Source organism: Penicillium riverlandense (genome assembly GCF_028828495.1).
Source record: "Penicillium riverlandense strain IBT 135883 chromosome Unknown utg000003l_segment0_segment0, whole genome shotgun sequence".
Classification (NCBI taxonomy): domain Eukaryota; kingdom Fungi; phylum Ascomycota; class Eurotiomycetes; order Eurotiales; family Aspergillaceae; genus Penicillium; species Penicillium riverlandense.
The window spans coordinates 6111633-6133351 of NW_026643196.1; the positions used below are offsets into that span (position 1 = coordinate 6111633).

Sequence of the window (21719 nt, forward strand, 5' to 3'; positions counted from 1 at the left end):
TAGAAAAGAGGAGCGTAGCGATTTCATTATCCAGCAAAGAAGCATATACCATGCACTTGTGGTTGTCAAATCAGCAGCCTCGTGAAGACCGGAAGGCACACGCCTGGATCATGTGATCCAGACGGCACGTGACCACGTTGCACTGTTTGCCAGCCTCTGTATTTTGTCTGTCTGATTTCCTTTCTGTCTGTTTTCCTGTCTCTTTCCTTCTTTCTCTCTCTCTCTCTAGAGTTTGAAGACCTCTGTATTTAGTCTGTCTGTTGTCCTTTCTCTTTCCTTCTCACTCACTCTTAAGAGTCTAAAGATTCTGTCAAAAATAGACAGCACGATTACCCATTATGGAATTGCAATACACGAATAAATGTTTCTCTGATTAGAATAAATCTGGGAATGCCCAACAATTTAGAGGGCGACTGAACTAATAAAGACTAGCACAAAATAGGAAATAAAGAGGGGTCATGTGATGTATCCAATTCTTGACAGATTCTTATAGAATGTCACTTCTTCTTCCTTTTTGGATCGGACAGTCACACCCATTGAGTTCCTGTAAGTAAAAAGACTGAGGTTGGCAGCACCAGAGGACCTTGGGAGTAGGTGGTAAAGTAGTTGAATGGGTAAATCGCTATGCGTTTGAGAATTAGACAGCCGGATAATCCTTAAGGTCTACTTAGCTCGTTGGTGTTGCCGCACTCGAATTCGAAGATTAGTAGGAGTAGCCGCGTTCGGAGGCACAGGCTCTCCCGCTTGATACTAGGCCGGTTTTGTACTGCCCACGGCGACTTCGCGGCATACCACGAGAGGTTCCAGCATACAGACTATCTAGTGACCTGCTCTTGTGGTAAGCTAAAGTCCCCCACACTTCTTCTTCTGTCCGCCCACTAGGAAGTGCTGAAAAGATAGGTGGAAGGCACCGGGACGCCCTTCACATATCGGATCCGAAATAGGTCTGACCGGGCAGCCAGGTCAGAAGAGAAAACGATGAAGGTATTCAATTTGAGTGCTATGGACGACGGGACTTCCAAGTTGGGGAAGGAAAGAAGAAGAAGGAACAAAGAGAGTCCCAACTATCTACAGAAACCATATCACGTGCCCAATGCATCAGTTTGCCAGGCACCGTTCAGGCACGCAACATCAGTCTGGTCACAATAGGCCTGTGTTGTGTTGGAACTATGAAACCATGACTAAATCAGCTGTATCTTATGGCAAAGTCAGTATACACGGCAAAAAGTCCAACGGAAAAACCTGTTCAGCTCAATGTCGTGTACGATTCCAACAACACCTCGCCCGTTTTCACTCGCAGAAACATCGCTAAAGCGCCAGGTAAACCGAAAATCGAGTGGAAGAGCGTTAATAGTGCCCACAAGAAGCTGACCACCCTCTGTAGGATTGAATTCTTATCCACCCTGTGGCTGACAAATCTCAGACAATAGTCTTCCAAAGGATTGTCGTGAACGTTGTAATTCTGAAGCCTGTTCCCTAATCTCCTTGGCAATATGGTCGAGTGCCAGTAACTTATTCTGCATCACTTCTTTATCTTTCCTCGTTTCTTCGATCGTCTTTAATAGAACGTGCTCGTTGGCCGAAAATATATTCTTCTTATCATTAGCTTCGTTGTGTGGCGTGGAAAGAATGGCAAGCCTGTGGGTGCCGAGTTAGTCGTCTGAATTCAAATTATGTTTCAATTTTGCACACAGTGCGACGTTTCTATTGTTGTAGCTTTCGAAATTTCTAGTCGTTGGCTTAGTAGTTTTACTTCTGCTTCTTCAAAACCATTAAGACGGCCATGATCCGTTTCGTGCACAGTATCGTTATTTGAGTGACTAGTCCGTCTCCTAGACATCTTCCGAAAGTTATCGCATGCATTCTCGCAGCTTGATACTATTGAATAGAGATGATATTGGACTATACGACTGAGTCTTCCAGGGGTTGACTAGTTAACAGCCGACGTTAAACACCGCAAGGTAGTTCTATCAGAAGACAATTGGTTAGTGAGATTTCTAATGACCTCCGGTGTATGTTCGGTGTCTATTATGTCATGCATAAGGTGGAAAATTCTCTGTTATACAGTTTCTGCGGCAATAATAGTGAACCCGGTGATAGCAGTTAGTTCTGCTATCGTGAACAGTAGGAATTCCAAGCTAGTGTATGATTAGTAGATCAGAACGGAAGAAGAAGATAAAAGGTGAACTCACTATAATATAATCAAAATGTAGTCTCTGGCTTCTAGGAATCGATGGCAGAGAAAGAATAGTAGAGACTAGCGTCCTAGTGAGGAAGTTCTCGAATATATATCGTGGTAGTGGGTAGCATTGACCTCCCATACTGCGATAATAAGCTAAGGAGTAATCCTAGAGAGTAACGACCATCGTCGGGTTCCCAGGATTGCGACTGTTTCTTTCACTCAACGTGAAGGATTGAGGGGAGTAGCTACTAGACCGCTAAAGATTATCCTGTTGCAGGTCTGGTTCGTCGGAGCTTCACGCGAGCTCCTACGAATAAGCTCTTCGGGCCTTCGCCACACTGTAACCTTAGTAGCCCAGACGTTGAGCACTTGGCTTCGCTCACAACATGCCTAGCACTAGCGTAAATGCAGTGACCTTGTACACTCATAGAAGGCCTCTAATAGGTGCGCCTAGCGGTAACCCAAGTAAACTCTTAGTCGTCCACTCTGAGTACAGATGGCTCCGGTTCGTCCTACTACAGAATACAACAGTGGATCTTCAAGCGGTTTCATCCAATTGCCCCCGCCCTCGTAGCTCTCTGAAGCCACATTAACAGATTAAGGGGCTAGTAAACAAGACTATATTCTTAGGAGCGCAACATGGTCTAGAAGATTGTCATCGCTGAATTGGGGGAGAGAATTGTTATTGTCAGACCGGAATGTATACGATGAGTCGAACTAGAATCATATAATCACAAAATAAATCGATGATTAAGAATTGCAGGGCATGGTGTAAAAATTTGATGTTGGCTATCACTTCGCTCGCAGATAGACAATGATCATAGACTTGAAAAATCAGTGTAAAAAGAGGTACAATCGCAGGACGTTGAGAGATTGACAGGTTCTATTGAACAAGACCCACTGCGCATTTGCCACTGAGGTAGGATGCGGACCACCAAAATGACTCTCTAAATATACATCATCTGCTGACTTGAGGCGACTGCAGTATAGTGAAGGCAGCCACCGCAACGCCCATCATCATTACGCCCCCCGTTGTATAGGCAACCTCCCTTCCAACCCACCAGAACAGCGAACAAAAGAACAATGGTCCCACGGCTCTGCCCACCTGGCCCCAGCTTCGTAGACGGCCAAGAACAAGTCCGCGTTCACCCTCACGCGCCACTAAACTACCTAGACTATTGATGCCTGTCACTACTGTAGCTGATGTGATAGCCAGAAAAATACCAGCGACATAGACACCTCTGATTGAAGACACGCGTGCAAGCAGGAAAAATGAAATTGCGCAAGCAACAACGCCGATTCGTATGTTCACAATCGGTGGTAGACGTCGAACAACTGTTCCTTGAAGCAAAGAAGCAATGAGGCCCATAAGGGAAAGAAGACGCCCATTTAAAGCAGAGGGGTTGATGCTTTTTGCTTGATCGGAATATAGTGTCGTCGTGAGAAATGGAAGGGAGAATTCCAGTCCGGAGAAAGGAAGAAGAAAGAGGAGATGGAGAACATTCAAAACCAACGTATTGCGAGGTTTTGTCTTGGTGGTTTTCTCTTGACGTGCGGAAGAAGACGATGCGTGGCCATTTGTGGAGACCTTTGATACACCACCATTGACCACAGCCGGTGTTGTGACGTCGAACTTGCTACTATGGCTTGGTTTGGCAGCCACAGAGGAATGTTCTTGCAAGTGCCTCAAACGTGGATGTGTCTCCGGTAGAGAGAAGTATATGTATATTGTCTCCATAACGACCAGAACCAGGGAGACTCCAGCAGCCACAGCAAATTCGTTTGAAGCCACCATGTTGATACTTGCGAGCGTTGCACCTAGGACCGGACCGCAGGTGAACGCGAGACTAAAGCATGCCCCAACAAGAGCCATGGCTGATCCCCGCTGTTTCTCATCACTGATATCTGCAATAATTGCATTGGCGAGCTGGACGTTGCCTTCGCTAAGACCGCCAACAATGCGACTCGCGATGAACATCCGAAAATCCGTCGCGCCGACCCAGAGACAGACACTCAAAATGTTGCCTGTCATGGAACAAAGCAGAGCCTTGCGTCGGCCATGTTGGTCTGAGAGCTGTCCAATAACAGGGGAGGCTATAGCCTGGAGGAAAGAAAACACAGAGCCGAAAGCTCCGCCAAGTAAAATAATGTCATAAGTCGAGTCGATGGGTTTCGAGAACAAGTTCTTGTATGCGTTCAAGTAGTGAAAGACTCGATTGAGCAGGCTCGTAGATGAGCTCTCTTTTGTCCGATAATAACTTAGGACGGAAGGAAAGACAGGGAGGATTAAGGTAAATGAGATCTAAGCACGGTGAAATGCATAAATAGTCAGAATGAAGGATGGCATCAATTGTTCAAGATCGAATTGAAAATTACCAAGTCCAACAGCAGAGAAATTGTCAGGGTCGTGAGAATCTGCCTCCGCTGGGCAGAGGTAAAGGCCATCACGAAGAAATCTTGAGAAATGATAAATGGTGTGAGAAGTCTTGCCGTCGCTGAACACTTGAAAGTTGGCGAATAACCGGGAAAACGAGCCCCAGTTGGAAAGAAATGCACAATCCTAGTGGATACTTAAATCCACATTGTTAGGAACAGTGTCATCTGCTTTGCTTGACCATGGATCTCATGTCGCACGGACACCACAATCAAATACGTCACTTTTGAAGGAGCCCCATAGATCAATCCACTGGCTTTAGACCCACGTATTATATGTTCAATAGTCCGACCGTGAGTGATAGCAGGAGCCAGAGCTCCTTAGCTGCCTTTAGCTACCCCGATAATTACGAACTCTATAGTTGCATTCTCAAGTGTCGGAATGATTATCCAGCTGGTAATTACTAGTGATCCAACTGCCGCATCCTGACGCTGACACACCTGAAACATTCGGCCGATGCTTTTATTGTATATGTTGGAGTATATGTTGGAGTAATTATCTACCTGCTGATTTCTAGCGATCCAAGAATCACGAAAGAAACAAGTGTGTTACCCCTTGCATTCGCATTCGCATTCGCATTCGCATTTACACTCTTCGGATTCCAACATTAATGCTTATTGTCCAACAGCCGGATTCTGACGCTGACACATCTGAAACATTCGGCCTATACGGAGCACTGTGCCCCAGTGTGGGCCGATCTCACTGAGTTTTCCCGCTTCTCTACTATAAATACAGACACGATAGATAGAAAGAATACCATCGATTTCATCGTTGTCACATCTTGACTACATGGTAATAAACTAGCGATACGCTGCCTATTCCTACTTTGATAGTATGCACCGATAACTAGCAGTTATTTCCTACGGCCCACTGTGCCGCAGAATACTGTAAGAGCCATATTTGGAATGGTCCCCTACTAGAGGGACGATAAGAGGCAGGGGGATTTCCATTTTTGGGTTAGTGCGGCCAGATAAGGTTATCGATGCTGCGCCTCACTATGACCAATGATCGACTGGTACTAGATAGGGGGCCTGCCACGTTTTTCTGTCAAATAAATTCATTGCACGGTCCCCAAAAGTTCTCGTGCACCAAATTCTCATACCATTCCCTAATGGACTAGCGGTCATTTTCCTTATCCCCTAATCTGTTCGCTAGTCACATTTAGCGCGGTTATTGGTTAGACGCGTCAAATTTCAGTAATCAGAGGTATTAGTGTAATTATTAAATTAGTTAACTTAGTCTACGGCCTACTGATGAGGACAGGGATTTATTTCACCACAGAGCTTAAAAATAACCAAGGCTTTCTGGTATAAAGTTTAGGACAAAGGTCAATATCGCTATCTGAGACTGAGAGATTTATGTGCAACTAGTTACTTAGGTGCTTAAGTAGGTCAAAAGAATCAACATGTGCAAGGCGGTGGATGGTGGGTAGTGAATTAGTAGATGATATACCAATTTACTATGTAGTCATCCCTTGAACGTTTATATACTGTCTGGGAATTTTGTGGATTTTGTCATCAGCCTGGAGGTGTCATGAACCAGATCTACTGCTTGATGGAAAAACGATAGTCTCGATAAAGAAGAGTGTACTCTCACGAAACTTTGAAACTAGAGAGGAAAGAGAAGAAGAGAAGAGGAGATAAAGGAGGGGTGGATATTTTTTATAGCAATAAATAAGTCAAACAAAATAAACACGTTATATACCTAGACCTCTTACTAGCTCTTCCCGTCAAGGTGAGACCGTTAAGATTGTCACAGGAGGTAATGACGGGAAAACTATGCCCACTTCCCGATAAGTGCCATGATACCAGCACCTAGCACTGTACATACAGTCATAAACGCTAAGCGTTTCCTGTTGTTCGTGCGGCAAGGATCAAACAAAAAGTCCCGAGCTAGCAGTTCAACAAGCCCAGTGTAGATCAGGATACCGGCTGAGATCGAGTCGAGGAGTCCAGAAACTATGTCCGCTGTCATCGAATTTGGATCGTATGTTGTTCGCACGCCAAGTCCAATTGCAATAGAAATGGGCGTGGTTAAACCGTACAACATGCATAGGATCCAAGGAAGCCAGCTCTTTCGCTTGAAAGGAATAGCGGACATTCTGGCACCAATACCCAACCCTTCGAAGCTCTGGTGGAATACGAGCACGGGGTACAAGGTTGTGAATTCGCTGCCGACAACTCCAAGATTCAGGCCGATGATCACCGAGTGAAAAATGACACCGAATTCAAGAATGAGGAGGGCGGCTATCTGTTGCCGGAACGATCTCTCCGCTGCCGCAGAGTCTGAAAAGTCTTGAGTGTCCCATGCCGAGTCATGCTTCGTCTCGAGCGACGTAGTTGGAAGTTCCCCAGAGGGTTGATGTTCGTGTGTCTCTTGAACAATACCAACTGCTGATTCTTTCATGATTCCATACTTTGACTCAACATATAACTCTGCACCGAAGTCCATGAGGAACACAACGATCGTCGAAGTCAATGTAATGGCAGGTGGCCAAGAGTACTCAGCCCAGTTGCCCGTCATTCCAACGCAGGAGTTAGGACCAATCTCTGAGTAAGCAGGATCCAACAAATGAACAAATGCAGTGGCAATGATCACACCCGTACCGAAGTAACGAGCAAACAGGTACGCATAGAGGGGGATCCTCAGGCGCGGGACTCGTTTCGCGATCACAGGGAAGAAGGTAACCGCTGTCGAGATAACAAATATAACAAAAATGGAAGAAATACGAGCACCAAGCCGGCCATCGTAATCATTGCCCGTGTCCTGGACCCAGCAGACCACTTTGGCGAAATCCACTGTGCTCAGGTTGACGTTATAGGGATCAAATGAGGAAGACATGCCTGCTTGGATAAACTGCTGAGTGGTGAAGGTGGTGGGCATAGGATATGCCCCGTTGGATAATTTATACTGGCCATCCCGAGTACCTTGAGGGAAGCGACTTGCCTATTCTGTCGGCTTGAGAAGAAATTCTCCATCAAAACAAACCAATAATGCCCCATTGGCCGCAGAAATCTCGCTTTGGGTGTTGGTGCTCCCTAAATTTTTTTTAACCCGAATCCAAAATTTCAATTTCATTATTTTTCAACTATTTTCTCTTAGAACGGTCTGTCAGGCTAGGGGTCGACGACATAGGACTCTCTTTCTCTATCCTCTGTCATTTCACTAACCCTTGCGAAATCCCAGTGTTCTCCGAGCTCTCCAATGTCTGAAATTACGCTCTTCGCTCCACGAGTTATGCCATTCCCTCCATACCTTCCTGATTGTAGCAGCCTTGTCCTCTCAGAACTGTTTTCAGTCAAAGCCCTTTCAGATGATAGCAATCTTGGAAAATGCAGAAATTTGAAGGTTATTTGACAACAGAGAACTATAAATGCACGTTTTTGAATAAAAGTCAGAAACCCGACGCTAAAAGGCGTTTGGTACCCCCATGATCCGAGATCTTTCGCTGGAGAGGACAGCAGGTTCCTTCACAGTACCTACTTCCACAATTTCGTTCAAAATGGCAATTTCGACCCCCCACAAGAGCAGCAAAAGGTGGGTTCTATCATTAATTTGCAAAAGGTATCATCCATGGTTCGTCGACGTTATTGGCTGATTTTAAGCTTTCGCCAAGCTTTTCGATAGCGGTTGTTTAATATGGCGTTGCACTTTTCGGCCGAGAGTGGCACTAGGGTTGCAGAGCGGCTCAGCGATTTGTCAGAACCACGGGTCCTATGGTCGGCTTCAATAATTCATGCATCAGAGCGTGTGTCTCATTCTTTCAAGTATTTTCGCCCACTCGGCCGACTTGCCCTATTCCCCACAAGACACCTGCCCATGGCGGACTGACTGTACATAGCTCCAGTGGTCGTGGAAATATACCGAGTGTCCAACTTGGGTTATATAAGGGCGTAGCCTTGTGGTAGCACGACCCAGTCACTAGCCCCAGGATAGAAAGCATACGAGTCATTCTAAAGTTGTTTTTCTTTCTCGGCGGAAAACTACCGATTGGCTTTAGATGCCAAGACAAGGCTGGCTTGGCCGAGGCCACAAGCGTCATCCTTCATTGAAACTTGACCGGATCCGGCTAAATGTGCGAAGTATACAAACCAGAACCTTCTTGGCTAAGTTCATAATAATGGTGTCATGGCAAGTAAATATTAGTTTCTTGTTACGTTTAATTTGTTGATTTTAGCGGGATCCTGTTGCACTCGGTTATGTTTGTGGTCATCCATCCGACCGGAGTCCATATAGTCGGGCTTCAGGTTAATGTTTGCCTGTGAGTATACTAATGGAATAATTATCTCTAAATAGTTATGTTTTTCCAGTTACCGCTGATTAGACTTGATCGATGTAATTCTGGCCAAGGATCTCGCGCATCGCCCAGTGCACCAAGGGTCTGCACTGATCATCTAACACCGCCCACACAGCTTTGGCCACCCGCACACACCACTCGTCAAAACACCACTGGTGCTTAAGATACTGCAAGAGCGCGCTATAATGGGCTAATATCACGAGTGCGAAGGGTTCTCGTTTCCGCAGCAGCTCCAGGAATCTCTGGGGCAATATGATCGCCCACCAACCAGCAATCGTGCTAGTCGTCACGCCACCGCGCACCAGGCCTAGCATTTCTGCGAAATTGTCAATCGTCGCTGCGAACACGTCCGTTTCGTGATGGGCGTCGCGCAGCCCGCAAATATGGTTCGCTTCCTGCAGCCGGGTGACGACGGCCTTGTCTTCGTCGGTTAATGGCGCGTGGCATTCAACCCGATGTAAAAGCGGCGCAAAGGCGCTGCCGGGGATCATGTCGGTAATAGATCGTACGACTTGTTGCATACCACGAGAGAGCACGAGAACTTGGTAGAAATAATCCACGTAGTTCCAGGGGTCTTGCACATCTGGGGAATGGGGGAATCCAAATGTATACACGACCACAATTCCCACAAAGGCAAATATCGCCTTGGAATTGGTCTCGTTGATGTCCGCTAACACCCCGAGAAAGAGCGCCAGCGCTTGGTTCTGGTGTGCCACGGCGCGGCCGAGATATGACGCCCGCCGAGCCTGTTCCGGGCCTGTCCGGGCGAGGTGTAACGATGACAGGGCCAAAATGCCGTGCATGAGAAACGGATGCGAGAGCGCCTCTTTAGGCACGGCGTACCGCCAGACTGGATCGGTGAGCTCGTTGCGCGACAGGTTCTCGTAGGTCGAGTTACACCATTGAATCATCAGCTCCAGGTCGGCCGCGTTGAGAATCGGAGTCGGTGAAGCCGCTTCTTGGTCCTCGTCGCGCATCTGGCCCAAAATCCCCGACGAGTCCGGCGTCCCAACACTGCTCATGATGGACTCGCCGGGCTGGCCGGTGTCTGACCCGGAGCCATGAGACACATGGCGAGAAGCACGGTCCTCGTTTGCCCACAGTAACGAGGTTGACGAGCCATACTCACACTCAGTATGGCGCGTAGCACAATTGAAGCACGTCGGCCGGGCTTCATCACACTACCATCCAATTATTAACACAAACTGGAAAGGAATAAAGACAGCAGTCGAATAATTCAATAAATACCTTGACTCGCCGCCGCTTGCATTCCACACAGCCCTGCCGTGATTTGCGGTGAGGTCGTCTTAGCGCCATGGTCATGCATACTGGCGTGCCCCCATAGTATCCTTGAAGTGGACGAGAATACCCTGGACTTGGGAACCGGCCCTTTCAACAGGAAGCAGCATAAGTTTGATACTATAGGATTATATATGGCCAGACCCTGGGTGATCAGTTCAGACGGGGACCACGGTTCCCAGTTTCTGGCTGACGACGCATTGCGCTTGGCTTAAAGTCAATTTTTGACCACACACTTGCATATAAATCACTCATTTCTAGTATTTCGTTGGGTCGTTTATCCATTGGAACCAAACACTGCACAAAGAAAGGGGAAGAAAAATACAGAAAAAAAAATGAAGGTATCATAATACTAGGTGAAAACGAAGGGAAGCTTATCACGCCCGGCCCCCACCGCGTACACTTCATTCAACAAAGAAAAAGACAAAAAAGGGCAAAATCTCGCGTTATCCGCTTCGTTCCGTTCTGGCACGGCCAACACGATAATAATCAAGCACCGCCTCGCAGAGGTCATGAGGGACTTTGGTCAAATTTGTATCCCAGTATTCAAAGTATACAAGGGGCCTTCGTAAAGTGACAAGAAAACCACCGTGCGCAGTACGATGAATTCTTTCTTCTTCGTTCTCTGAGGTTTCTCTCCATCGCTCCTTCTATCGCTCCCTCCATCGTTCCTTCCATTCCTCTATTGTTCCTCCACTCAGGTTAACGGGTGAAAAGCGATCGACCGCGCGTCTGGTTCTCGGTGGGCCGTATCGTTGTCTCCGAGTGGCGGGCCTGACGTGCTCTCCATCAACCGTCCACGAACCCGGTACCAGGTCGGACGCCTTGCGGCGCGAGCATTTACGATTTATTGGAGATTGAGGCATCGTATGTTACAGCACTCTTCGAATCAGATAAGTACACCATCATACTCTCACGGGTCAGTTCCCGAACCCTAATCAGAAACCCACGAGTCTAATCTTAGTTTCTCCCTCAGCAATCCCTGCTGAATGGTATTGTATTGCCTGAAAGTGATCGATGAGTCATTGTCATAATACCGTATCGCTCCGTGGCATCATGTAGAATCTTCATTGCAACCAGTCCACAGAGTGGGAGTTCTAGGGGTCTGGCAAGGTCGCCTCTCTTTCCCTCCTATTTCTGAGTCTCCATTCGGGCCGGACCGGAACAGACGGAACCAGATCTTTATTGTACCATTAGAACTACTCCTTTCCAGTTCTGCTCCCAGATTTGGGTTACCCAGGATCACCTCTGTAGCTGCCATATTTCCCAGGCCTCCACTTCCTAGGCTCCACGCTGCCGCTCCTGTCCCCGACCTCTCGGCTAACGTTGATAGCGCTATCAACTAGCTGGTTCTCTTCCTGTTTTCCAATCAATGACTTCAAGCACACGAGGGAATGAACGCACGCATTCTCTTCAGTTAATGAAGCTGCTACTGTAATTAAGTAAATAAGCGCGATGTTTGAGGATAGTAAAATGTACTTCAAAAATACGTGGGCGCGGGCGGCAAATGGCCTCTTTCTTCTGGCTCAATGAACAGCAACACCTATTATTAGCCCTCCATGCTTAAATACGTATGATATCTTCAATTATTAGACGATTTCAGGATAGGCAGAAAGAAGGGTCGAACTCGGTGGTAAGTCAACTTGCCGCCGAACGCCCATGGTGGAATACGCAACCTTGTGCAGCCGTAAATTTTCCTCGACATGCCATTGATCCTTCTTGTATGCCGATCTTTTATTTCGACCATGGAACCATCCCACGACCGTATCCACCGTCATGTCGACAATAATTATGATACCACCGATGATGAGAGTCAAGGCGATTCCCAGGACCGACAAGTTCTGATACGCTTGGGTGACATTCCATGGCACCATTTGAATTCGACACTAGTTCCATGCCGCATCAGAGGGAAATATGGTGTAATTCCATCCTTGACCAGACGTCATCGAAGGGAAGCTGGTGGGTTCTGTGGCCCATTCAACAACGAAGGACTGCTCTTTACTGTAGCTAAACATGTTTCAAACCAAGTAGTGACCTCAATTTCTCACTTATTTGGTGGAGCATGTAACTGCGTATTATCGAAGACCTTTTCCAAGACTGTGTAAATACCACCAAGTCAGCGGAGTCAATTATAATGGCGTATACAAACAGAACAGATGTTTAAGCGCACTTGCTCCACGCCCCCGCACGGCACTTGATATGCCTCGATCATTCCCACTGCCAAGAAACCGATCGATAGATGAAATCTGCGCCGCATTGCCACCCAGCTTTTCACTATCTGTGAACGTATTGAGGAGACTCGATTCGGAGGAAATGGATTCAGAAAATGGAATAGGTTCAGAAGTTGGAAAGATGTCGGGATGAAGTCAGAGGTTGAAATACGTTCAGATGTTGGAACTGGCTTGCTCAATCGGAAATCCGAATTGCTTGATGTTATAGATATCGCGCCGAAGTGTCTTAGATATGACTCGTACGGAACCTGAAAAAATGCTGTGGTGTTCGGCTCCAATCCCTTCGGAATATATCTCATTTGGTGCTTTATTGAGCAGAAAGTCTTTTGCGGACTGATGAACGAAGAAAACCGAAAGATCACGGAGTGTCAGGAGCGAACCACAGACCCCTACGATTTCGGCGAGAAATCGATAGTCATCAGAGACGTCATCGGGCATATCGACTGAAGCCGGTAGTTCGTCTAAAGTAAAAGGCCGGTACACTGCCAGAACGACGCCTAAGATACGTTTGCAAAGCTCTGCATCTCCTGAACCTTGAATTTCCTCGATCATCCGCCAAGAGAAGGGTTCGACCCCCGGTAGAAATGTGGTCAGCAAGTTGAGAGTCTTCCATGGTCTGGTCTTACAAACACTTCGCAGATCAAGGCCACCCAGAGGAAGGTACCATGTGCGTTTGAGAGTAAATGATGGGAAACAGCGTCACTAGTATCATTATTGTATTTTTTTGAGGCTCGTAAGTTCCTGAACCTTGTGCTGGATGTATGTAGTAACGGCTTCGGAGACGGACTTTTCATTCAACTCCAGCGAAAGGTTTACTTGCTGGTCCGCAGCGCTCAGGCGTTCCTCGATGTGGGGCGAGTTACGACTGGGGACAATCCATTTGACATGTGGGTAAGCAGACGACTTCTGGACAATTAGGTCAAGTAGAAGGGATAACCCGGTGCTGCATTCGTCGAGAGCGTCGATGATTAGATAGGTACTCTGTAAGGTCGGGTCTTGTAGGATATCTATGAATGTCTTCGATAAAGCCGCCCACGCGTTTACGTCCTCAAAGAGTTGCTTCCCCGCTTGATCATACCGTCGCCGAAAATGAGAGAGAAGAGATGCCTGCCTGTCGACGAGCAAGTATATTAGGCCGCGCAGGACAGCCGTAGCGTTATTTACACGCACGCCAGTAGCCAGGCAGAAGAAGAATGAGACAGTCACAGTTGGAAAATGATGTGTGGGTCATGTTTGATGTTGCCGGGTGCCTACGACCCTGTAGACGCCTGGAGTTGAATTCGAGCTAACCCCTTGGTCCTCTATGGCTCGGGGTAATGATGCAATCTCCCCTGGCCACTGGCATAGAAGTCCTCAGTTGGCTGTGGCAAACTCAACGGGTAGTCTAGGAAAGGAGTGGCAGGAGACAGTTCTTACCGCCTCTGATTAACCTGAGTCGTGAGGCAACAACAGGGTCATTCTACTGTTGCGGGTCAGCAAATCACAGCCCTTGGCAGAAGTCTACTGCAGTGAGCGGACGATGACTTCCACTTTCTGTTCCCCCCTTCTTTCCCGCCTCGTATATCAGAGCTCTGGGTGAAATTCCACCCCCTGATACCCTGGGTACGCTCATAACATCACCATGGGCCATGCGGACATCTACTGATCGTAGCTTGGGGTTCCTGGCCCCTCACAGATGTTTCCTCCGGCTATGGTGGTGGTTCACTGGAGAATATGGTGTGTCCCTGGGAGTAAGAACGTCTCCTGGGATCAAAGAGATCAGCTCTCGGGAGATCTAAACGGTTTCCTGAGAAAGATTATGGTTCCTGGGAATATCAGCAGGTCCCTTGGGAAGACGTTATACGGCTCTGGGAGCAAGCGATGGTTCCTGGGAACACACGTCTGTGTCCTGATAGTACAGTGGCCTTCTCCCTTTAAAAGAACAACGTAAGTTATTCTGCCGGCAACTATTTACACATAATCTCAGCTTTCCATGTCCCTGCCAGACTGCAATTCTCTTGAGCCTGGCGCCGATAAATTAGCAGATGTATGATCAGGGAAGGAATCAAGTGGAATATCTGTACTTGTACGTCCGGTCCCTTGTGACCGCTTCAGCTTTAATACAAGTCGACGGACTAAGGGCTTCAGATGTGGGAGGCATGCACATGCTATCCCAAGATTCATCTCAAAGGTACTATCAAATAGTCAGCCCTATAGTCATCTACAGAGTTGGAAAAGCGCAGATCAAGGGGTTCGGATCGGTACTTTAGCGGTAAAAATTTTGCCTTAATCCACGAATAATCTGGGTAGTCGTATAGTGCCAATTGGATCGCAAATCGAACAATACTAGCAATGCAGACGCTGTCTGTATATCAGCAAATCGTCTTTTGCTGCACCATATATTTCTGACGTACGATGAGCCAAGTGTGAAAATAAGTATTACTCCCACTTTCACCCGTGTTGTCAACTGTAGGTTCCAGACCATTGCAACAGGTATAATCAGTATCACAATGTCAGTTCCCATATTGATTCCAGCAATCGTCGCACAACATGGAAGCGGCCCGGAGCAAGACCCACTTGAAATTAAGAAATCCCGTGTCTTCGGTACGGCGTCCCAGAGAAAAAGAAATTGCAAGACTGAGATCACAGAGTACACAGACAGAAACATCATGAGTGTGTATATCAGAGCTTTGAATCTGCGATACGGTGAAAGATGAAGTAAAAATAATAATATCGAAAGTTTGGTACAAAAGGTAGAGGCACCGTACAGTGCGGATTCAACGATGGACATCTAATTATGAAGCCGTTAGACGCGGTCTTCCTGGATAGGGAGAGAAAGAATGATTTACGCAGGCAAAGATATGGAGTGCAGTAATAGGAAGGTCCCAGAAATGGATTCCCGCCCCGTGCTGCACCCCTGGTAGTGTTAGTTGATTAGGTAGCAGACACAGTAAGATAATCCTTACAGACAATTATACCAATGGAATGGGTTAAAGACAGTAGCTGACTCCAAGTCATATTAGCGCCCTCTTGTTACATGAGAATTTCGGAAGCTGTGTACCCATGCGGCAATAAGAATATCTATCTCCATTGATGAACTCTTGTGGCCCCACCATAAACTGTCCAGGATCAATCTACTTACAATCTTCAGCAGCGATAATGCGAACAATATTACGCCTAGCGTATAACCGTAGGAAAAGCAATATTGTTGCTGCCAGCCAACATATCACGCTGGCTATTATAATACTGTGTCCAAGAGAGACTGGATGTTCGAAATTTGGTGTAACGCCAGGTGGAGGTGGAATGACCCCAGAAACTTCTTGGGATCTTGTAGACGACATAGGATGTCATGAACCAGAACTACTACTAAATGGAGAAAGGATTCTCTCGATAAAGATGAGTGTATTCGAACGAAATTTTCAAACTAGAGGGGCAGAAAAAGAAGAGGAAGAAGAGATGGGGAGTGCTGTGATATCATACAGGGAGCGATGAAGGCAAACAAGACAAACATGTCACGTGCGCTAAGCTCTTGCCGGCTCTTCCCATAAACGTAGGATCGTCACATTAACCCCTTCCAAAACAGGCGCATATCCTCATGCATTAATAATCTTGTCGTCGTCAGGGTGGTCGTCAAGGAATTCGTCGTTCGCTGCTGCAGTGATCCATGCGGATAAACGGGTGGGAGGGCCAGGGAGATCGGGGTATTGGCCATGAAAATCACGAATGACGGAGGGTGAATTCTTGAAGTTGCGCGCTAGATACCATTAAGGACCATCGCCATAGCAAAGCCGTTTGTGATGAAGGTGAGTGGGTGCCTGAGGTGTCAGCGCCCACCGCCGTTGTAGATAGACCTTCCCTTCTGGGAATCTAGGAATACGATCATCATCCCTCTCCGCTTCTTCTTCTGCTCTTCCTAGTGATCCCCGATTCCAGGTCTTTGCCATGCCGGTCCCTGACTCCCCCTGAGCCATGACCGTCATCAGTAACCGTCCCCTTCAGCCAGTTAGATTGCTTTTTGGCCTCCCAAAGGCAATCCAGCGCCTTAGTAACGAAGGAACATGGAGGAATTTCTTTCTAGAAAGGAAGTCTGCCTGGACTTGGAGAAGCGTGGACTTCGTCTACTTTGTTCAGGTGAGCCTGAGCAGATTGGATTTACTTTTGATTGGTATAGACAGTCTCTGAGGTTAGGCGGTTGAAAAGGCGTCATGGGACTTCGTAAAGAAATGAGATAAAAACTTCCACTTGAAAGTCCCTTTCCACGCTTTCCTTGAACACCCACATTGATCACTGACTAAATAAAGCATATTTGCAGATAAATCATGTCCATTAAGGTCTTAAGCATGAACACGACCCAAAGCGAGGTCTAGTCAAATGAACGAGGTATCGGTGTACAGAAACAAACATACGGAAGTAATGACAAAGAAAGACATTATACCATCCTCGTAAGGATCTGCGACGAAAAATCCTCCAGGATAGCATTCCACAGCACGCCAATGAGAAAACCATGTCATTTGGTTTAAATTACGGTGTCACAGAATTACCGAGTAGCCTAACATACTATCCATCTCCGAATCACAAGATAGTCATCGGCCACATGACTGGTTCTGCTGGTTCCGTGGCGGTACACGCAAGCACCGCAACTCATGAACTGCCTTGTTTATTTCCTCCGCAAATCCTGTATCCCGATGCTTCTTATCCAGGCCACCATGTTCAATCCTTTTGCGTTTGCGGTTCGGTGAAATCATACCTAAAATCGGACGAGGCTCGATAATTTTAGCTCTTTCAAAATCGAAAAACACCACATTTTTGCTTTCCGGATTGTACGACCAATTTCTCGGAGCCGGGTCTCTATGAACGACATGTCGGGTATGTATCGCTGATAGAGACTCTGTCAATTTGGAAACGAGACAAATTTGGCCCAATTCCCTGAGTGCTAAGTCCAGAGATTGCCCGCTTGGGCTTAATAGCATCATATGCTCGAGATAGGCAATCCCGTCGTAGCTATAGGGATGAGCTAAGTCAAGGCTTCCGAGGTGGAGAGGGATGTATATGCCCTGGATTGGACGAAGTTGGTCGTATACAGCTGCTTCATGTCGGAGATGATCACGGAACTCCGACACGGTACACTTCGCGGGCACAGTGTATCCGTGTGATGTAAGAGTCACTTTCAACAGGGCGCCTCGAGAACCGTGAATTCCGATGACCTCACAATCTGCATTGACAGTCTCGGAGAGTTGCCGTTGCAATTTGCGGACGAACGTTTTTGAGTTGATAACATGACGCGTTGTTCCGTGACCATGATCACGGACATTAGGGCAAGCCTGGTCTAACTGCCCTAATTCCCCTCCATGTACCAATCCGCTTAGACACTTCAACGTGCAGTAACGGCGATGGTTCTCCTCGGAGAAGGAGCTTCGTCCAGCCGTAGTAGATGTTTGGCTGGCCAATACTGGTCGGCTTCGATTAACCTTCCGAGAAACGTGTGGATTCCGGCTAGGTGTATGAGGGTCATCATCCTCATCAGAATTATTATGGACGTGTAATGGTCGACAATCACTCGTGCTGGGGTTGCGTCTCCGGCGGCGTAGTTGTATTGGAGATGATCGGAGAAATTCTTCTGTTTTTGGCGGACGATATTCAGAAGAAGGCACCTCCTGATCGGAGATACCGTCCAAAATGTCCGCAGGTACAATTTCCCAAGTTGGCAACGTATTTGTTGCTTGCAGTCCCCAAGCCTGGCTCCGCGGACGTAACTTAAGAGCTTGGAGGGTAAAAGCGAGAGCTTGACCCACCGCAGTCAAATGTAAACGATTTGGGTGGTCTTAATAGGGATCCCATCCAGTTTCATGCCCAACGTCTCCCTTTGGAACGGAAAGGTGGTAAAAAAAGTGTGGAAGGGTCCTCCCCAATCCGCAGGTAGATATCTGCTTCGCCAGTGGTAAAGACTCCTACCTGCGTACAAGCACGGACCATATAGTCAAATGGCTGCGAAAGGAGTCCGACAAGCGCTCGCTGGAACCGAACCCGAGAGGGTTCATCATCCTTCTCCTGAATCACTTCATCAACGTCCATGTCCCCCAATCCCTCGTATATGTGGCCTAGCGTCACTTTGTGCGGGGATTTGTATTCTTTGATGTAGGCAGCGACGCGATGTGTAGATTCAGAGATCTCGTTTGGGATGTTGTAAACACAAAACTGATCGGCACGGGGCCGCTTGGTTCGGACTGGCGGTGGTCTTCGGTTTGCGAGTGGCCGCGCTCGAAGCCCTTTCTTCGCGCTCAGCTAAACGAGGCGAATGTCGACGCGTAGGGCGACCGCGAATATCCACGCTCCGTAACCCTTCTACTAGTTCCTGTTCCGGGCTCAAAGTATTGGAATGGTTTTCAAAACGGACCGATACTCTTAGTCCGAATGTTTGCCGAAGGGCGCAATCCTTGTAAAGTTCTTCGATGATCTTCGAAACGTGGTCCTCAACGGTCTGGTGAAGAATGTGATTCAGGTCAAGCTCTGAGCCGATCAGCTGCCGGCGAATGCTTTCACCCATCTCCTCAAAGGTATGGAGCGAAGTGAATAATTTATCTTCAATGAGCGAAGACTCCATCAGCAGTCGCCAAATTTCCTCTTGTTCGCTCGTGAATGTGTCCCAGGCCCTAAGGTATCGGGGGCGAAGTTTGTTGGTCGTATTTGCGGGATCCCCACGCGTCGACTGGCTCTTGTCCGGCTGGACCTCAAGGCCGAGGAAGAGGTGTTTATGGAGGCCATCGAGAAACGTGGGGAGGTTCGTTTTGGATAATCGCTGCTGTGACGCCGAAAGCTGCTGTTGAGACGCCGAAAGCCGTTGTTCAACATCTGCTAGTTGGCGCCGGAGTTCTTCAATATCCGAAGACATGGCGAGTCAAGCACGCTTGAACGTGTTGGAAGGGTGATGTTCTTCTTCTCCACGGCAGGGGGTGGTGTGGGTGTTTGTTTACAGCCAACATCGCCCACACGTGACCGCAACTATACCCACCTGGGGCTGTGGGGCCGTTCATGAAGGATACTTAGCCCAAACTCGTTTGACTTCAGCCCTTGTCATTCGCACTGCTGCCCTTCAACTATGGCGGCTCGACCCTGGATATGTACTCTTTGGCCTATTGGCACATCCGGAAAATAGTCCCTGGATCGAGTTCATCGCTGGTCGCCCGACAATCGACCGTTGTCTGGTTTGGCCAGTCGGCCGTCTAGATCAGTCCGCCGCCAACGAATCTGCACGCCTTGAGATGATCCCAACTCCGGATATGCATTCCTCTACGGCTCTCTATTCTTACAGCGGAATTCCGAAATCAGATACAAGCTAATCCAATGTGGTTACTTATCGTAAAAATCCCCTTCATACTGTAGGGTCATGGGCTATGTCCGGGCATGTTATTAATCCAGAGCCTAGAATTTCCTCGGAGATATATCGGGTTACTCGCTGGCATGAAGATGAGTGAGCACTTGAAGTTACAGCAACATTCCAGATTGGCTTCCATGTTTTACACACTCAAAGACATCGATTCTTCTCTCCTTTTTCTCCCTCTATGTATCCCGTAGCAAAGACTTCAAAGCATATCGCAAATAATTATCGACCACAACCTGCTGGTTCAATGATACCTCATCGAAACCTAGTGGCCATAAAAATGACCTGCCGTTTGCTATAACTGAGAAATCTGTTGAACTCATCACAGTAATCCTTTTTTGGGAAAAAATGGGATGTTGGTTGGAATGGGTTCAGAGATGGGAATGGATTCAGATGTTGGTTGAAATGGATACAGCGATATTCGAAATCAGATATACCGACATAGTCTCACGGATGAATTTCCGAACCCTAGCATGAAACGCGCTAATCTAATGTTAGTTTCTCCCTCAGCAATCCCTGCAGAAAAGTATCATATTGCCTGACAGTGATTAATGACTCATTGTTATGGTACCGTATCGCTCCAGAGAATTTTGTAGAATTTAGGTGATGGTATAATAAAAGAATGGCCAATGCATTACGAAACATTGAAATTTCACGGAATCTTTCTAGCCGGGCTGCTCGTCATGGCCGACTATAAGAACAGCGACCACGAGGAGCGGATTCGAGAGGCCGCCCGGAAGATCGTCGAGCTGCGGAGGCCACCGCAAAGGCCAACGGCAACTATTTGCCATATAAATACTCGAACTATGCTTCCCGCGACTAGGATCCGTTGTCTAGTTGTGGATCAGAGAACGTTAAGAAATTGAAAGACATTGCCTTGAAGTACAGGGCGTCTCGAAACTGGTGTCACCACCTACACTCTTTCATTGTTTCTCGAACCGTAATGCCAATATCCGCTAGTCTATATTAGGAATAGTCCCGGAATATCAATATTCCTGTGTCAGAATCAATACAGTGTCTTGCTCCCATGATAATACATTCCTCTGTCTTGTAACTGCATTGGCGATGCAAAAATTTCCATGGCAAGGCAAACAAGTCAAAACCAGAGCCGGAGAGGCCACGAGAATCTGGCGAGGTCACTTTCCTCTGCCACTTCCCGGGTCACGTTCGGGCGCAAGTTTGGTGCGCTTTTCAATAAAACTGACAATGATCTCTTCGGGATCAAGAAGATGTCAGAATCTGAGATTGCGGGTATTGTCAATCAGTCCATATGATTCTCGCTATTGGAACCTTTTGTTTTCCTTTTGTTTTATTGCCTCTTGTCGTAATCTTTTTCGCCGAGCCAAGGAGGAGTTGGGAGATTTTCATGGTAGGGCAAGGCCTCGCGCAGCCCTACGGCTGTGACCCTTTCACTCCGTTCCTCCATTTCAGGGCAAACTGGTGATGCGCGCTGCGCACGCTGTGGCCCTGAAACTAAGGAACGGCGTGAAGGGGTTTACAACCGACCACGACGGCAGAAGCTATCATGCACCGCAACCCGTGTTTCCCGTAAAGGACGAAGTTGCAGCGCTGGCGTGAAGCGGCCGTCCAGCGAAACTAATGCTGATCTAGTTTTTTTAGAGTGTCAAAATTTTTTATCATATTTCGATTGTGTGATGACTCAAAGTAGTTAACATACAATTATTCCTTTCTGTCTGCCGTCTTCAACAGGCGACCAAGCAGTCGCTCTCGTTTTGATATGATGCACATGCTAACATTCTGGCCGGGTATCAAATAGAGGCGGTGTGCTCTAAATTAAATGTATGGGAATCGAGTTCGGCAATGTGCCTTGTCGGTCAAGGTTTATATATTTACACGTTTCAGACATGTAAGCTGGTATACAACGGGCGACCAAGAAGCCGCTCATGATGCACAAGTCA

At 47.4% G+C, this 21719-nt stretch overlaps 6 protein-coding genes across 6 annotated transcripts; all 6 read right to left on the reverse strand.

Annotated features, from left to right (window-relative positions):
• Nucleotides 1-3140: 3140 nt before the first annotated feature.
• Nucleotides 3141-4214, reverse strand: N7474_006127 (uncharacterized protein; the record flags this gene model as incomplete). Its single annotated transcript, XM_057197542.1, has 1 exon — nucleotides 3141-4214. The coding sequence occupies one exon, from the start codon at nucleotides 4212-4214 to the stop codon at nucleotides 3141-3143; it is 1074 nt and encodes a 357-aa protein (XP_057054938.1).
• A 2178-nt stretch (nucleotides 4215-6392) lies between these two features.
• Nucleotides 6393-7499, reverse strand: N7474_006128 (uncharacterized protein; the record flags this gene model as incomplete). The annotated part of the gene is made up of 1 exon (XM_057197543.1): nucleotides 6393-7499. One exon carries the CDS (start codon nucleotides 7497-7499, stop codon nucleotides 6393-6395), a length of 1107 nt encoding a protein of 368 aa, XP_057054939.1.
• Nucleotides 7500-8936: 1437 nt separating this feature from the next.
• N7474_006129 (Zn(II)2Cys6 transcription factor domain-containing protein) lies at nucleotides 8937-10230 on the reverse strand (the record flags this gene model as incomplete). Its single annotated transcript, XM_057197544.1, has 2 exons — nucleotides 8937-10094; nucleotides 10120-10230. The coding sequence occupies 2 exons, from the start codon at nucleotides 10228-10230 to the stop codon at nucleotides 8937-8939; spliced, it is 1269 nt and encodes a 422-aa protein (XP_057054940.1).
• Nucleotides 10231-13154: 2924 nt separating this feature from the next.
• On the reverse strand, nucleotides 13155-15773 carry N7474_006130 (NACHT-domain-containing protein; the record flags this gene model as incomplete). Its single annotated transcript, XM_057197545.1, has 2 exons — nucleotides 13155-13438; nucleotides 15731-15773. 2 exons carry the CDS (start codon nucleotides 15771-15773, stop codon nucleotides 13155-13157), a joined length of 327 nt encoding a protein of 108 aa, XP_057054941.1.
• Nucleotides 15774-17436: 1663 nt separating this feature from the next.
• N7474_006131 (uncharacterized protein) lies at nucleotides 17437-18260 on the reverse strand (the record flags this gene model as incomplete). Its single annotated transcript, XM_057197546.1, is given in 3 exon segments — nucleotides 17437-17548; nucleotides 17595-18204; nucleotides 18215-18260. The coding sequence occupies 3 exon segments, from the start codon at nucleotides 18258-18260 to the stop codon at nucleotides 17437-17439; spliced, it is 768 nt and encodes a 255-aa protein (XP_057054942.1).
• Nucleotides 18261-18266: 6 nt separating this feature from the next.
• Nucleotides 18267-19311, reverse strand: N7474_006132 (uncharacterized protein; the record flags this gene model as incomplete). The annotated part of the gene is made up of 2 exons (XM_057197547.1): nucleotides 18267-18646; nucleotides 18711-19311. The coding sequence occupies 2 exons, from the start codon at nucleotides 19309-19311 to the stop codon at nucleotides 18267-18269; spliced, it is 981 nt and encodes a 326-aa protein (XP_057054943.1).
• Nucleotides 19312-21719: the final 2408 nt, after the last annotated feature.